This window comes from Centruroides sculpturatus, unplaced genomic scaffold (genome assembly GCF_000671375.1).
Source record: "Centruroides sculpturatus isolate CEXI.00-Female unplaced genomic scaffold, Cexi_2.0 scaffold97, whole genome shotgun sequence".
Classification (NCBI taxonomy): Eukaryota; Metazoa; Arthropoda; class Arachnida; order Scorpiones; family Buthidae; genus Centruroides; species Centruroides sculpturatus.
In genome coordinates this window covers 1,055,807-1,070,728 of record NW_019384412.1, presented here as the reverse complement: position 1 = coordinate 1,070,728, position 14,922 = coordinate 1,055,807, and the positions used below count along the sequence as shown (strand labels likewise).

The following is a 14,922-nucleotide window of genomic DNA, read 5'->3' as shown; positions in this document are numbered from 1 at the left end:
AGAAATTTATAATTACTAATTATACACTAATTAAATTTTTTAAAATTTAAATTTCAAATTAAAATTTTTGAATTTAAAAAAAAAACTTGAGAGGGCGTAGTTATGTTGATTTAAAAATTGTATATAAAGCTGGAAAGATTGAGAAATTTCTTCTTTTTTTAAAATAAGATTCAGGTGTGTTTTTTCCCTAAAAAACAGTTATTTTAAAATAATCGCAATTTTACTCGTTTTTTAAACTTTCTTTGCTTAAAAATCAGGTAAATGTATCTTTAATTATATGAAAAAATCTTAATTTTAATGGTTATTAGTACGAATATAAAATATTTTAAATTAATTCCTACTTGGGCGCGGCGCGACGCGACGTAACGCGACGCGACGCGAAGCGAATCGTTCGAAATGTTTGTAATTAAAAGAAATAAAATACGAATTATTAATATAATAATTAAATTTATAAATAAAACTATTCGAATTATTTTTATTTTAGTTAAAAATTTATAAAAATTTTTAGTAATTTAAATTAGTTTATATTTTTTGGGCGCGACAAGAAGCGATGAGATGCGCGACACTAGAAATATTAATACTTATATATATATATATATAAATTATTAATGTAAGAATTAAATTTACAAATCTAAGTATTTAGATCTTATTTATGATTCGTTTTATAACCGTTCAACGACCTTTAATTGTTAAATAAATATATAACATAAGCATATTATGTCGCAAACACCGCGTTAAAAATTTACTTATGTTCTAATTTTTTTAATGTAAAAATATATGCAAATATTTAAGGAATTAATAGTCTAATTTATTCGTTTTATACGTTATTTTAAAATTATTTTTATATGTATTTTAAAACGAGAAAATAGATTAGAATTATAGTTTATATAAGCGCGAGATGGATCCTTGTCAAGGACAGCATATGCATTAAAAATTTAAATTAATTTATTTTATTCTTAATTTATTCTAAAATAAAATTTATTATAGATATTTGTAATATTATTTTATTTATTCATAAAAGCGAAGTAAAAACATATTTAAAAATAATATCACAATTTCACGCGCGATTGAAAGAGCGACGGCGCGCGATTTCTCAACATGGCGGAAGGTTAACGATATTTCTATCCTTTTAATTAAATATATTTTGATTAGTTATTAAATACCGTTACTTTAAAACCGTAGAAAATTGCATAATTAACTAAATAAATCCGAAAGTAACATCATATTAATATTTACATGTTTTTCTTCTTGGAAATTAGAACAAAGTATGATTCTAAGTCAATATTTACAGTGTAAGATGAAAACATTCTTCTGTTAATTTATATAAGATATATTCATTTACATTATTGTATATATTTTACACATTATTCGGCATTTTTTTGTGTAATTTAAGTCATATAAATTTAATTAATTACACCTGTTTTCTGTGTTTACATAATATAATATAGGCTAGTTATCTTTATTAAGGCGATAATAGCGATGAAAGAATTTTCTACACTAATCTTTTATCTCTTCAATTATTTAAACACAAAGTCGACTCGAAACTGAGCGTTATAAATAATTGATTAAGTGTTGAAGGTCTCTAATTAATTATTTGACAGGTTTATAAAGGACTTAGACACATTCCAGTACTTGAAAATTTTCATTATATATTCCCTTAACGCGTTATTTTGTAGCGAAATTTTATAAATTTAACTTAAAATCATGCCATAATTTTCAATTTATTCTAACTTTTATCTATTTAAAACTAAACATTTATAAAATTTAATGTGATAAACATTACGGATATTTAGTTTGCCTGGTTTCGTTACGCTCTTGAAAACATTTATTAGTGTTACTAAGTGATGAAGTGAGGCGATAAGGATTATATTTTTTTAAAAATAATTTTCCACTTAATTAACTCGAGAGCGAGTCAAAATATATTCTAAAATACAATCAAGAATCTCTCCAAAATTTTGTACCCGTGCGAAAAATAAATGTAGGGCCTCTTCAAGACACGTGAGGCCCCTATAAGTATATGGCTCAATGTCTCTCACACTTTTAATTAACTACGAAAACATTACGAGTGTTTTATATTGTTTATACAAACCCTACGCACGTTTTATACTGTTTATTCTCACATTTTTCCTTATTTATTACACTTTTTATTTATTTAAATAAGTTCTGTAACATTAAGTGCAACACCCGGATTTGTTTACATTCGAAAAACGTTGAGGAAAAAAAAAGAAAATTACACAAATTTGCTTTGCTGCAACATTAAACCTCGGAAGAGTGACAAAAGGTCGATTTACTTTCCACTAGAAAGGATGAAAGGATTTAAGCAATTGTTACGTCACGTGACGTAACGCAAATTCGCTTACGTCAATTTACAGCTTCCGAATTCCGCTATTAGATGGCGGGAGTTCTGGGGTGAACGAACGTCCTTCAGCAGCGCTAAAAATTGTGTCCCCGTTTACTTGTGAAACACTTCCATCAAATAAGCTTACGAGGATAAGATGTCACACCATTTTTCTGTTTGTTTCATTATTTTTAATCCGTGGTTGTAACAATAAAGATATAAATATAATCCTACTGATAAACTAGGATCGTTTGTTAGTTTTCACTATTTGATAAAATTGATGTTAAAACATTTCGATGTTAAAACATTTCAATGTTTTGCTTAAACATCGAAAATTAAAATTAAAAAGAAAAAAATGATTAACGTATTTTATTATTTCGATTTAGATCACTATAATAATTAGGTCAATAATTTTAAATGATTAAAATTATAAACATAATTATAGAATATTTATTTTAGTATAAGTCCCTAAGCGGCTTTTGCTCTCGATTTTTCATAAATTGTGAACAATTTCTACATTTTAATTCCATTTTCCTTCGCTTTAAAAAAACTACTGAAAAATCCCCGCATTCGGATCCATTTTCCCTTTCGATTATCCATAAACTACTGAAAAATCCCTACACTCGAATCTTATTTTTTCTCTTCGATTTACTACCGAAAAATCCCTACACTCGGTCCACTTTTTCCCTTTAAACTACTGAAAAATCCCTACACTCGAATCCACTTTTTCCTTCCAATTTTCCATAAACTACTGAAAAATCCCTACACTCGAATCTTATTTTTTCTCTTCGATTTACTACCGAAAAATCCCTACACTCGGTCCACTTTTTCCCTTTCAATTTTCCATAAACTACTGAAAAATCCCTACACTCGAATCCACTTTTTCCTTCCAATTTTCCATAAACTACTGAAAAATCCCTACATTCGAATCCTATTTACCCTATCGATTCCCCATAAAAATACTGAAAAATCCCCACAAATTTGAGTCTCATTTCCTCCCTTTTTTTTGTCATGTAATGTTCAGTTGCTTAATTTTGGTTTGTAACTTTCGTTTCCTGTATATTTTACAAAAGTAAAACAACAAAAAAAAAAAGCGAGAACGTCCTTCAACCCTAGTTCACTTCCGATATTTGGATAGAATAACAAGAGAAGGGGGGAAAAAGGTTCAACAGAGGATTGAATGGCTGGCAGTTTTTTCATACACACTCACTAACCTTCACCTGTCACGGAAGGAGTGGTTTGCGAAGCTGACGTACCCGTTGCAGTTGCAAATGACGTCAGATTAAATGAAACTACAATCTGGCAATTCTGCTGACACTAGGTAAATTGTTTTCAATGTAGTGAGGAAAAAAAAAACAATTTCCTATGATTTGTTAATTAAATAATTAGAAAAACATTTCCGTTTATGCAGCTTAATGATGATTATTCTTATCTAATATAACTGCTAAAATATGAATATGTGTTTATTTTATACGTTAAAATGGTAATAAAAAAATATATATATACTGTAGCGCTCGCGCGAATGATCGCATCGCGTCGCGTCGTTCGCTAGTATAAAATTTAAATATATCTTGCCCAAATAAAATATTTTAATTTATTTACGACTCTTTATGTAATTTAAATACATATATCTTTCAAATAGTAACAGAATTTAAAAGGTTTAATGCTAATTTAATGAATTATTTATTAATATTATTTACGCTCGAAGCGCGACGCGACGCGAAAGGCTGGAGGCGCTGTTACAAAAACACTAAATAAACATTATTTTATTATTATTAATATGAAGAATTAACTCAAAATTAAGTAAAACATAAATTAAACATTATAATTTTAAATTTTATTACTTTATTTTATTTTATTTTTTTTTTACATTAGTTTTGGTTTTCAGAATTTCAGTTTCCTCATATTTATTTATTTAAAAAAATAAATAATATTTATAGATTTCAATATGCATTTAAATTATGAAAATTATGTAAACGATAATAAATAAAACTTTAATTTTATTTTATTTATTCCCTAAAGTAGTATTACAACTTACTAAAATATACTCATAAATGACAATACTTTCACAGTACAATCTAGCATATTTTAAAATTTCCCTAAAAATTCCCTAATAAATTTGAAAATTTCCCTAATTTTAATTAATTTATTCCCTAAAATGAAATCCATTAAAAAAAATACACTCATAAATGACGACAATTTTACATTAGGTCTAGTTTGTTCTTTCCTGAAAACTTTCCTAAAGATTGAACTCAATTTTAGGGAAAATTAATTCTAATTAATTTATTCCCTTATTAATATTAACAAAATATAAATATAAATGACGACAGTTAGGTATAGTGTTTTTATTTTTTTTTAATTCCCTAAAAATTACACTGATTTTAGGGAAATTTTAAAATTTCACTTAAAATTGGTTTTTCCCTAATTTTAATTAATTAATTTCTTAAAAATGTAATTATATTTTAACAAGAGAGACTCATAAATGACGACAGTAGACGTAATTATTATTATTATTACTTTTTGAAATTTCCCTAAAATATTCCTAAATTTTAGGGAAATTTTAAATTTTCTCTAAAATTTTTTATTTTTTCTAATTTTAATTAATTTGTTCCTTAAAAATAAAATGGAATTTTAGACCTTAATAAACCCGTAAAAAATACGACGTATTTTCAGTAGGTCTAGTCTATTTTTTTCCTTCAAATTTCCCTCAAAAGGTAACACCAATTTTAGGGAAACTTTTAGGGAAATGTTACTAAAATGATCAGAAGACACGAAAATTTTCATATTTTAGGATAAAACGGAATTAAAAACGTCTGGAATAAAATTAGATTATCATTAAACAGACCACATCGACAGGATCGCTTCACAAGAGATCATTAAAAAGACTTTTTTTTTTTTTCCTTCTGTTGATTTCCGCGCATGAGTCGTGTTCCAGTTTTTAACTATGTAATATATTTTCGAATCTTTTTTATCCATTTAAACTAATAAATTAAAAGAATAGAAGAAGACGAAGAAGAAGAAGAAGATGAAAAAAAACAATAATTCAAACAATCGTTCCCAAATATAGACATTTATTAAAGGAGGACTCCTCTTGTTTTTCCAAGATTTATCTTTAATTATCTCCAATTTCATTTTAACTAGTAATTAATTTATAATGTNTTTTTTTTTATTTTTTTTTACATTAGTTTTGGTTTTCAGAATTTCAGTTTCCTCATATTTATTTATTTAAAAAAATAAATAATATTTATAGATTTCAATATGCATTTAAATTATGAAAATTATGTAAACGATAATAAATAAAACTTTAATTTTATTTTATTTATTCCCTAAAGTAGTATTACAACTTACTAAAATATACTCATAAATGACAATACTTTCACAGTACAATCTAGCATATTTTAAAATTTCCCTAAAAATTCCCTAATAAATTTGAAAATTTCCCTAATTTTAATTAATTTATTCCCTAAAATGAAATCCATTAAAAAAAATACACTCATAAATGACGACAATTTTACATTAGGTCTAGTTTGTTCTTTCCTGAAAACTTTCCTAAAGATTGAACTCAATTTTAGGGAAAATTAATTCTAATTAACTTATTCCCTTATTAATATTAACAAAATATAAATATAAATGACGACAGTTAGGTATAGTGTTTTTATTTTTTTTTAATTCCCTAAAAATTACACTGATTTTAGGGAAATTTTAAAATTTCACTTAAAATTGGTTTTTCCCTAATTTTAATTAATTAATTTCTTAAAAATGTAATTATATTTTAACAAGAGAGACTCATAAATGACGACAGTAGACGTAATTATTATTATTATTACTTTTTGAAATTTCCCTAAAATATTCCTAAATTTTAGGGAAATTTTAAATTTTCTCTAAAATTTTTTATTTTTTCTAATTTTAATTAATTTGTTCCTTAAAAATAAAATGGAATTTTAGACCTTAATAAACCCGTAAAAAATACGACGTATTTTCAGTAGGTCTAGTCTATTTTTTTCCTTCAAATTTCCCTCAAAAGGTAACACCAATTTTAGGGAAACTTTTAGGGAAATGTTACTAAAATGATCAGAAGACACGAAAATTTTCATATTTTAGGATAAAACGGAATTAAAAACGTCTGGAATAAAATTAGATTATCATTAAACAGACCACATCGACAGGATCGCTTCACAAGAGATCATTAAAAAGACTTTTTTTTTTTTTTCTTCTGTTGATTTCCGCGCATGAGTCGTGTTCCAGTTTTTAACTATGTAATATATTTTCGAATCTTTTTTATCCATTTAAACTAATAAATTAAAAGAATAGAAGAAGACGAAGAAGAAGAAGAAGATGAAAAAAAACAATAATTCAAAACAATCGTTCCCAAATATAGACATTTATTAAAGGAGGACTCCTCTTGTTTTTCCAAGATTTATCTTTAATTATCTCCAATTTCATTTTAACTAGTAATTAATTTATAATGTTTTGAAACTTTGATTAATTTGTATATATTTATTCTAGTATGGATCCGGGATTAGTGTACTTTCATGTCACCATTAATGTCATCGACCTATATTCCAGAGTCATCCTTAGATAATCACAAGAGAGGACAGGAAAAAAACTATTAGCTAGATGACATACAATAAAAATGTAAGAATAAATTGCTTTTCTAAATAAATATTTCACAAAAATATTGAGTAATTACTTGAAATAATTTAATTCGAGTCTCCTAAATCCTGGAGTTTTTTTTTCTTCTTCTTACAAAAACACCCCTACAAAAAAGGATAGGGTTTTGCTGATTGCATAGTTTCTCACATAGAAAAATAAACTAGTCGCATCCTCTTAAATGAAGTACCATCACACGTAAACAATTTTATTTTTTACTAAATTATGTTTACAGCGAGCCTTAAAACCTTTAAAAAAAAGACAAGATATTAAGCTTAACAATGCACCATTTTGGAAGAGAGCGAGAGCATCTTTAAAACACACACACAGACACATGTATATATAATTGATTCCTGCACCAATTCTTGTATAGTTTCCAGCTAGATCTGTAGTATTTCGGTTACCGGAAGGTGGGCTATTTACTATTCTGTACGATTTCCAAATGATGTCAAATGCAGACTGACAGAATCTGACCTTGAACGTAGCTAGTTTTCACAATCAAGCAAATGGGATACTAGACCTTCGATAGCTCCACCTGCTCTACAGCGTGGTTGGTTCGTTTGTACTTGGATGGTTTCCATCTTTTTCCAGCTACCCTTATCAATAAATTGGAAACAGAGAAAACTAGGTGTGAATGACACAGAGACCTTCAGGTTAACGCACTGGCCAGATCTATATAAACTGAGGATTCTAGCTTCCGAAACCATTTTAACATCAACAGGCAACCATTAATGGACACTATCGATATATTGGCCTGGTTCTTCACCATCCTCTTAGCATTGTTAATATATAGGTAAGAATAAATAAAATATCTTCTAATTAAATCTTAAGTTTAATGTACTAAAACAAGTAATTTTTATATAATTTTATTTATTAAGATTTCATAAAATTGTAATAAATAAAAATTATGCAACGTAGTAGCATATTCAGCAATAATTTTTTTAAAGAAAATATATATATTATTATTACTTTTTTTAATGAATTAAACATCCGTTATGAAATTGAGGGTAAACAGCCTCGTTTGTTTAATTAAGGTTTAGAGGGGTGGGGTTATTTTTTTTAGTGTAATTTTTTTTTTTTAATTTTACTTAAATTTAACTGCTTATACACGTATATGTTACGTCTGTAATGGTATTGTTGTTATAACATTATCCATTGTATTCATTCTGACCTTGTGCTCAGCAACTGTCTTGAGCCTTGACACAGAAACTACCTGTACTGAGTATGAGTAGGCTATGAGAGCACACTGTTGATCACATGCATCGTTTACCCCAGTCACATTTAGTGCGTGGTCGGATATTCTTTTTTTAACTACATACCTAAATATTCTGTAATTAGGGTATGATATAGTTAATTTTTTTTCTATGTTTTTTCAGGGGATATCTTCTCAAACCTTTAAGATTTTGGGAGTTGCAAAATGTACGAACCATTAAATCCCTTAAATGCACGTCTGCTAAAGTAAATAAAATTTAAATTTTAATTAATATTTTAATAAATTAATCTTTATTTGAGCTCATCTTTTATTATATATATATTTTTTTCCTTCTTCTTCTATAGTTTTTACACGAAGCTGAATTACAGAATTATCTCCAAGTTGGGAGAATTTATGGGTGTGTTTTTTTGATTAATTTATATAATAAATATATTAAAAATATATTTATAAATTTTATAATTTATAACGTTAAAATTGTTTATTTTTCAGACGTTATGATGGTCAGATACCTGTATTAACGGTCGCTGACCCAGATATACTGAAGCAAATTTTGGTCAAAGATTTTTTTGTTTTTCCAAATAGAAGAGTACGTATTGCTTGTCAGTCCTTTAAAATAAAAGAAAATATTATATTTTTCCTCTTTAAATATTAATTTTTTTTTTAATATTTCGAAATCTTTATAACTACATTACTAAATCTTTATTGCAGATTAAATATTTCGAAATGTCCTTACTACAATATTCATGTTAATTAATATACTTATCATTAGTTGTGTGAAATTTTGTTTTATAACTGATAAACGATAAGGAAACAAGGTTGTTCAGATAGCAAATAGGGGGAAAAACATTAACAATTTTTCATTGTTAATGTTTAAATAATGTTAAACATCACAACGCTGATGATAAACAATTATTATGCACCTCTTAATTAGGTTTAAAAAAATAATTTTAATGTTTTTATACCTTAAAAATCATCTTTAACTTACTTATATTATTATTATAAATGTTAAAGTAATGATACTTTTTAATTTATAACTAGAAAACTGGTTACTTTTCTTCGTATCATCTAATGATTCTGCTTATTTAAACTTACCAAATTAATGTTAAGCTGTGTAATAATTATATTAAAAAATTAATTAATTTCTTCTATTTATAAATTATTTAAATAATAAAAAAAATTAATTAAAATAATTTATATTTTAACTTAAATTAAACACATTTAACTATGGACTTTTATCTTTATTTATCGTTATATAATTGATAAAATGTGATAAATCTCGACGAGTTTTAATTATGTTTACTTAATTTAGATATTTATATAAAAAATTATATATTTTATACTAAAATTTATAAGTTGTATAATTGATTTTTATACGTTGAAACATTATTATGAATATTATTAATTCAAAAGCTCTAGATCAGTTCTTCATAACCTGGGGTTCACGAACCCCCCCTGAGGGTGCAAAAATCTCTTATCTGAGAGTTGCGACATCTCAATAAAATGTGCCAATGTCAAAATTTAAGTGTAATTATACACTTAAACTAGATTTAGATGTTTTTATATTAATGAATGAGAGTGGAATGATTTCCTTTCTTAATCGTTTAAGCTGTATCTAAAGGGGGGATAAAGTCATCCATCACGTGTATCTAATACACGCGAGGAGCGACTTAAACCCCCAAAATATTGAACTCTAACCCCTTAAATATGGAAAAAAATCAAAATTTTAGGGGGGTGCACGAGTATATTTTAAGAATTCGGTTGAGGCTAAAAGAAAAAAAAGGTTAAGAACTACTGCTCCAGATTGATTATAAGCTGTTTAGATAATGAAAAATTGTAAATATTTTCAAGAAAATANTACAATATTCATGTTAATTAATATACTTATCATTAGTTGTGTGAAATTTTGTTTTATAACTGATAAACGATAAGGAAACAAGGTTGTTCAGATAGCAAATAGGGGGAAAAACATTAACAATTTTTCATTGTTAATGTTTAAATAATGTTAAACATCACAACGCTGATGATAAACAATTATTATGCACCTCTTAATTAGGTTTAAAAAAATAATTTTAATGTTTTTATACCTTAAAAATCATCTTTAACTTACTTATATTATTATTATAAATGTTAAAGTAATGATACTTTTTAATTTATAACTAGAAAACTGGTTACTTTTCTTCGTATCATCTAATGATTCTGCTTATTTAAACTTACCAAATTAATGTTAAGCTGTGTAATAATTATATTAAAAAATTAATTAATTTCTTCTATTTATAAATTATTTAAATAATAAAAAAAATTAATTAAAATAATTTATATTTTAACTTAAATTAAACACATTTAACTATGGACTTTTATCTTTATTTATCGTTATATAATTGATAAAATGTGATAAATCTCGACGAGTTTTAATTATGTTTACTTAATTTAGATATTTATATAAAAAATTATATATTTTATACTAAAATTTATAAGTTGTATAATTGATTTTTATACGTTGAAACATTATTATGAATATTATTAATTCAAAAGCTCTAGATCAGTTCTTCATAACCTGGGGTTCACGAACCCCCCCTGAGGGTGCAAAAATCTCTTATCTGAGAGTTGCGACATCTCAATAAAATGTGCCAATGTCAAAATTTAAGTGTAATTATACACTTAAACTAGATTTAGATGTTTTTATATTAATGAATGAGAGTGGAATGATTTCCTTTCTTAATCGTTTAAGCTGTATCTAAAGGGGGGATAAAGTCATCCATCACGTGTATCTAATACATGCGAGGAGCGACTTAAACCCCCAAAATATTGAACTCTAACCCCTTAAATATGGAAAAAAATCAAAATTTTAGGGGGGTGCACGAGTATATTTTAAGAATTCGGTTGAGGCTAAAAGAAAAAAAAGGTTAAGAACTACTGCTCCAGATTGATTATAAGCTGTTTAGATAATGAAAAATTGTAAATATTTTCAAGAAAATATTCAATAAATTTAATTTATATAAGGAAAAAAAAATTTCGTAGATAAGAAATTAATTTATTTTAAACATTTTAGCTTACATTTTGTTATTACATCATTCATTTTATAAGCTAAATTCGTGATATTTGTTATATTTTTAGTAGTATATCAAGACAGAAAATAGGAAAAATAACATTAAAAAATAATAATAAAACAATTTTTAACAATAATATTATCTATTAACAAATTCATTTTTATTTATTTATTTATTTTATTTAAGTTTTAAACACGCGTTATATACTTTATTATTGTTTAACATCTCAATTGAGTTATTATTATCGAAATTTTTGCATTAAAAAAATAAAAAAAATCTACAAAAATAGCTTTTAAAAAAACAAAAGTATAATAAAATATTGTGTAACCGAATCTTTTGAATATAATACAATTGTTTAGATCTATTAAGATACTTTTATTCATTGTCTATTGTGTATAACATTAAGGAGACTTCCGGAAAAACTTAACTTAAGCAACGGAACATGTCCACTTTTTAAATTTATTTTCAATTTTTCTATTAAATTTTACATAAATTTATATTGAAAATATATAAAATTTATTATATTTAATTAATTTATTTATTTTTCTTTTATTCTAGGACGTTAGATTCGGTGATGATGTGATGGATAAAATGGTTTCTGCGTTGGAAGGAAGAGACTGGAAGAGAGTTAGATCCGTTTTATCAAACACATTTACATCTAGTAAATTGAAAAAAGTAAGATTTAATTATATAATCATCTAAATTTTACATAGGAATAAGTATAGAAGACATATGTAACTTAAAACTTCAATAACTTCGGATGCATATACGATAGAAATATACTGTAAACGACGTATAAAAGCTTAAAAATTAAATATTTATACGCTGCTTATTACTAAGAGATGCCGTAAAACTATAATTCTTAAAGCTTTACCACATCTCGCATTTGTTACGAACTTCAAATCTGCGATTCATAACTCTTCTTCTCCACGGCGCCATTTTCAACCGGCTAAAAAAAAGTAAAAATATATTTATAAAAAATATTAGAGTTAATATTTAAAAACTATATAAATTGAGCTTTTATATGCCATTTACTGTGCCCTTCTATCTCATATACTTAAAAAGTTATTAACGTTTAAAGTTATACATGTATTGTATATTATTAATGGGATAGAGACTAGATAAGAGTATTAGCTAAAGAAAGGAAGTGAGTGTTAAATATATAAATAATTAATTCTGTGACTAATATATACATAATTCTTTACAGATGTTTAATATTTTAAACGATTGTATAACTTCATTGAATGAAAACTTAAGTGAAACAGCTGATACCAAAGCCACAATAGACATATACAAGTTAGTATATTTCTTTTTGTTTAATTATCATAATTAAGTGATTAAATATTAATAATTAAATATTTAATATTTAGATTATTCGAATGTTATTCAGTCGACGTAATTGCAAGGTGTGTATTCGGTACAAAAATTAATTCTCATAAAGATTCATTAAATCCATTTGTTCAGAATGCTAAAGAACTCTTAAGAACTGGAGAAACTTGGAAAAGTTTTGTAGCAGGTAAATTAATTAATTAATTAATTAATTAACTATCACCTACGAGACGTCTTCTTGAAGGTAGATCGCCTGTGGGTTGCGTTGCCTAACGGGGATGAGATTTAGGGGGTACTCAGGNTTTTTTTTTTTTTTTTAAATGTAATTTTATATTAAAAAATAGAAAATAATTAATTTTTTTTTAAATGAAATTTTAATATTTAATTACAGTAAAATTTCCTCAACTGATGAAATTATTCAAAATTTCATTATTTAATCCTGAATCTACTCAGTTTTTTCGAGGTTTTATACATAAATTATTAGCAAAAATGGAGAAAAATAATGTAAATAATAATTTCTTTATTATTTTATTTTATTTTTTTTAAATTTTAATTAAATTTTATTTATAAATTAATTTTTTTTTTGCTTAAATAGCTGGAAAATAGCTTTTTAAAACTAGTTAAAGATACTCAAAAATCTGCGACCTTTAACGAAAATTTTCGTAAAGAATTCCCCGAAAAAATTATCGAAAATATGGGTAAGTGTTAATAAAAATTGTTTATATTAAATAAATTTTTCTAGAATTTTCCAAATTTAGTTCAATGTTCCTGTTCAATTTCTTTCAATTCCTCTATTTATACTCATCTCTTACGTAAACAGAGGCATAAAATGTTCTTAGAACTTAATTTTTTTTTTTTACTAAAAGAAATAATAAATAATCCATGAATTTAATTTTTCTTAGAAAAAAAGCTGGCAATGTTATTGCTGGACTTTCCAATATTCTTTATTGTTTTTACCCTTTAATAATTACTACCCTTACCTTTAAGTCTTTAGATTAATTGGGGGATATTAAAGAGTGGCGAGCTATATCTCCCGAACCAATATTCTAATTTTCCTGAAAATTTCTGGAAACTTTCCCCCCTTATACTCAAATCTTCCTGCAAAATTTCATAAAATTTCGATAAAGGATACAGGAGTTATCACGCTTTTAATTGGATGAATAGAATCGTCCCCACATACAGAAAAATCCCCATTTTTCCAAATTTTTTTGCATATTTTGATCTATCAACACTCTTCCCCTCTCGTATATAGGCCCTATAACATCCGGTAATGTAAAATTGTGTAATTTTACTATAAAAATTGACTTATTTTCTATGATTTTTACCGAGAAAAAAAATGGCCCAGTTTAAATTAATTAGTGAAGACTTTTAACTGTTTATTATTATTATTATTATTACTTAATTTAATATAAATTTATTTATATATTTTATAGTCATGAGTGAAGAAGAATTGGCTGCACAGTGTTGCGTATTCTTTCTAGCTGGTTACCACGCTACTAATTCAGCATTAGCCACAGCTATTTTTAGTTTGGCAGCTAATCCCGAAATCCAAGATCGATTATTTAAAGAAATCAAGGATGCTCCTCTCAATGTACACATTTTTCTCTCCTTTTTTTCTTTCTTTTTCTTCTTCTTTATTTATAATAAAAATTAAAATATCTTAATCTTATAGAATAATATCGATTACGATACCATCAACGAAATGAAGTATTTGGATGCTGTAATTGCTGAAACTTTTCGAATGTATCCTCCAACTATCAGGTAAATTAAGTGTTAAATATCCTTAAAAAATACTTTTAAGGACAAATTACTCAATAGAATTTTTTTATTTTAAAGAATTTTAATGGGTAATTTAATATAGGATCTATACTGGTTCCTTATTAGGTTAGTACTGAAACATGTTACAAGATTTTTATTATTATTATTATTATTAAAAAATAATAATAAAAATCATTAAATGGCCCACTGAAATTAACAGAAAATGTCTTAATTTTTACTAAATTTATTGAGAAAAATATTATAGGAACTTGCATATTAATTGTATTATAGATACATATAAAAGTCTATTCTAGCATCGAATATAATTTAAAAATATTATTAGAATTTAGTTTTATATAATAAAACATAATAAATTTTAATATTTTAGTATCCATTTATTCAAAATTTAATTATATCTTATATTACACTGTATCAAATTTACAATAAATGATATAAACATAGCATTAGTGTAATGAAAATTGTAGATTGTTTCGTTAAAATAATTACATTTTAACATCAAAATTTCATGAAATTTTACCATAACGTTCTATAATATATATAAAGTGATTACTTCAATAGATTCTAAA

The 14,922-nt window shown here is 25.4% G+C and overlaps 2 protein-coding genes across 2 annotated transcripts in view; one reads left to right on the top strand and one right to left on the bottom strand.

The window, feature by feature from the left end:
- The window catches only part of LOC111619041 (alpha-(1,3)-fucosyltransferase fut-6-like), a 21,514-nt gene extending 13,945 nt beyond the window's left edge, over positions 1-7,569 (bottom strand). The window contains exon 1 of the mRNA XM_023360680.1: positions 7,504-7,569. Coding sequence (XP_023216448.1) covers positions 7,504-7,569 — 66 coding nt within the window. The remainder of the gene's footprint in view (positions 1-7,503) is intronic.
- Positions 7,387-14,630, top strand: LOC111619058 (cytochrome P450 3A2-like). Its single transcript, XM_023360704.1, has 11 exons — positions 7,387-7,781; positions 8,365-8,446; positions 8,546-8,598; positions 8,691-8,787; positions 11,807-11,923; positions 12,456-12,544; positions 12,619-12,764; positions 12,969-13,081; positions 13,173-13,275; positions 14,011-14,168; positions 14,250-14,630. The coding sequence occupies exons 1-11, from the start codon at positions 7,720-7,722 to the stop codon at positions 14,340-14,342; spliced, it is 1,113 nt and encodes a 370-aa protein (XP_023216472.1). The 5' UTR covers positions 7,387-7,719; the 3' UTR covers positions 14,343-14,630.
- The last annotated feature ends 292 nt before the right edge of the window (positions 14,631-14,922 follow it).